At 40.8% G+C, this 3,052-nt stretch overlaps 1 protein-coding gene across 1 annotated transcript; it reads left to right on the top strand.

The window, feature by feature from the left end:
* Window positions 1-616: 616 nt before the first annotated feature.
* LOC141933965 (histo-blood group ABO system transferase 1-like) lies at window positions 617-2,705 on the top strand. The gene is made up of 3 exons (XM_074849110.1): window positions 617-660; window positions 996-1,130; window positions 2,030-2,705. Exons 1-3 carry the CDS (start codon window positions 617-619, stop codon window positions 2,703-2,705), a joined length of 855 nt encoding a protein of 284 aa, XP_074705211.1.
* The last annotated feature ends 347 nt before the right edge of the window (window positions 2,706-3,052 follow it).

Below are 3,052 nucleotides of genomic sequence, written 5' to 3'. Positions count from 1 at the left end.
ACTATGAATGTGTCCTGAATTGCTCATATGCAGATGTCTGCACTGTGAATATTAGAAGTTATCAGGTCTCCCATGCGGTACAAGAGTTGTATATGTTCACACCAAGTCTCTTAGTCTCTCTTTACAGTAAATTGGGAAATGTAAATACATCTGTGGCATAAACATATTCTGTATACTTGTATTATGAGAGGATTAATTATACCATAGAAGTGCTTGTTTCTCTTCACTTACAATAATGGATCCCTGACAATATTAGATGTGCAACATAGACACCTACATTTAGGCAGAAAAATGCCTTGAGAAATATATTGGTTCAATTTTACAAAATCTGAATAATCATACAGATAAAATTAATAAGTATAGGGGCTAAGGAGCTCAATAGTCAGTGACACCTCCAAAAGGTGATCAAAACCATCTCAGCAGTAAATGACATTCTGCTGATTTTGGTTTTCTCCATGCTTTCAAATTAACTCAGGGCTCAAGACCGTAACTTGTACCTAAATCACCTCATTGTGTGTGTTGTTTACACTCCTGCACTCTGGATATATGCTGGATTGAGCTAGTACACTCTGGGTGTTAAAATTGGATGAAAGAATGAAACGCTGTGTGGACACAAATGGTTCGGTTTACACAGTTCTGTGAAGCTGAGCTAGCAGTCAGGTATGGTTATGTACAGTCAGGTGTAGCTACAACCTTCCTGTCACCAAAGGCTGAATTGGGAACACAGGTTCTAAACGTACTCCAGCTCTTTTGCAGTTAGATACTTTGTAGAGAAGCAAATATTTTAGAAACATCAGGCTTTTAGGTGTCTATCCAGGATAAGATCACTCATATCTCAGATTTCACAGACAGGACTTTCTTGATCCCTAGTGATTTCAAAGGTAGTTTGGGATGCTTATCTCAAAGGTAGACATCTGTGCTGAAGAAATTTGTGTTTGTCTTTATGAATTCTACAGGTCATTTAAAGACTACCTTCACTCTCATATTCCTTGCAGGAGGCGGGATGTACTGGTGTTGACACCCTGGTTGGCTCCAATTGTCTGGGAAGGCACATTCAATAGAGACATCCTTAATGCCCAATATATGCAGAAGAAACTGGTCACTGGAGTGGTCACTTTTGCTGACAAAAAGTATTGGTTTGTCATTTATTTCTTGTCAAATACTTAAATCTCTCACCTGCCAGCTATGCTGCAATACTGCTGGTGGAGCAGGAGTGAGAAAGGTTCCAAAGACAGAATATGAACAGATTTAGACTGAGAGAAATATGACATGTGAGTGTCAGCTTCCCAAGTAAAGCAACTAGCTGTGAAACAACAGGAGACGTTGCCTTGCAAAGGGCAAAAAATATCCTTCGAAATATAACTAGGATTTTGATGCCTTGAGAATAAAACTCCAACTCCTGCTACGTTTCTAACAAGCTTTGTCTCTAACCTGGGGTAAAAAATTACAAAGATTCTGCAAAGCTGAGATTTTTAATGGGTACCTATTAGAGTTTAAAGTTAAAACATTATCTCCAGTAACCATGCCATTATAGCTTGTAAGTTCTGCGGGAGGTTCTTCTTCGAGTTTCTGAGTGAGTAAAGAACTATATTCCCTCTATCTCCACTAAGTAGCCCAGATTTAGAGACTTCAGGTATCTCAAGGCAATCAAAATTATTTCACTGATAATTGTGATCCTCTCTAGAACAGTGAGGTCACTACAGAAAGAGTGCCAGCAAGCCAGGGAACATGTAAGTGTGAAAGGTGAGGAGAAGTATTTATACTATGCAATGATATTAAGGAGCAGCATGGGGTAAAAGGTATGTGTTCTGTACAGTGACCAATGGAGTAGAGAATAGTGAAAACTGAAAAATGGTATGATGTGCAGCAACATGGAGAAGTGTTGAAAGGGAAGCAGTCATGTTCAATAAAGGACAGTAACATAGTAAGGGAACAATGGATAGAAAAGGAGAAATAAAATGAATTTGAAAAGCTGCCATTCTTCATCAAGAGGAACCTCTCTCCATTCTTTTCCCTTCCTGTCTCTCAGATATGTCCAGTTCATAGAAGGGTTCATGAGCTCTGCCAACAAGTACTTCCTTGCTGGACATCAAGTGATTTTCTACTTGTTCACAGACAACCCTGAGCAGATCCCTCACATTCAGATGGCCCCTGAGAATCGTCTCTTTGTCATCCCTGTCCAGAATCACTCACGGTGGCAGGATATCTCCATGAGCCGTATGGATATCATCAGCAGATATATCCGCAGCCAATTCCAATACGAGGTCCACTATCTCTACTCCATAGACGTTGATGTCCAGCTGTTTGAACACATTGGTGTGGAGATCATTGATGCACTGGTGGGGACCATCAGTTCCTGGCAGTACACTGCACGTCGTGAGAGCAAATCATATGAGACACGTACTGAGTCACAAGCTGCTATACCTAAGGGAGAAGGGGACTTCTATTATACAGCAAGCTTCTATGGGGGAAGTGTGGCTGAGGTCTACAAACTAACCAGAGCTTGTTTTAAAGGGGTCATGAAGGACAGAGAAAATGGCATTGAAGCTAGGTGGCATGATGAGAGTCACCTCAACAAATATCTCCTCTATCACAAGCCCACACGCCTGCTTTCCCCAGAGTACTATTGGGATGCAGAGCTAAGCCGACCCCGCATCATCCAGGTGAAGAGGATGTGCTCTGTGCACAAGAACAGCAAGAAGTAAGCTTCTAAAATAAAGCAAGAAAGAAGACAGGTCATCAATGTCAAGGCAGTAAAACACATGTGGCAGTTATAAAGCCATTAATATACCTGTCTGTCTTTCTGTAATTCTGATGCTAATAGGAAAGGCCAAATTATGACATTTATTGAGATTTTCTCTATTAACCTAATTTTTAGTGCACGGTACAGGTGATAAGGAAGCAATGATCTGTATGCCTATTTCTCTCTTCACTCATCCTTGCTTTGTAGTCATGATACTACTGTCATGAGTGCTCAGAACTCCTGGGATCCCAGGATCAACCATGTGGGCCATGTTGTCCTGTCATGTGTTCTTGCCTCTAGATTTTACCA

Source organism: Strix aluco, chromosome 24 (genome assembly GCF_031877795.1).
Source record: "Strix aluco isolate bStrAlu1 chromosome 24, bStrAlu1.hap1, whole genome shotgun sequence".
NCBI classification, from domain to species: domain Eukaryota; kingdom Metazoa; phylum Chordata; class Aves; order Strigiformes; family Strigidae; genus Strix; species Strix aluco.
Note: the sequence above shows the minus strand (reverse complement) of the source record. Positions and strands in the feature narration are given on the sequence as shown.

What these genes read in the sequence shown, in the direction of transcription:
- LOC141933965 (XM_074849110.1), top strand. Translation starts at nt 617, where the DNA reads ATGGTTCGGTTTACACAGTTCTGTGAAGCTGAGCTAGCAGTCAG. An exon ending in GAAGCTGAGCTAGCAGTCAG is followed by an intron (nt 661 to 995) that starts GTATGGTTATGT and finishes TATTCCTTGCAG; the next exon opens with GAGGCGGGATGTACTGGTGT. An exon ending in GTCACTTTTGCTGACAAAAA is followed by an intron (nt 1,131 to 2,029) that starts GTATTGGTTTGT and finishes CCTGTCTCTCAG; the next exon opens with ATATGTCCAGTTCATAGAAG.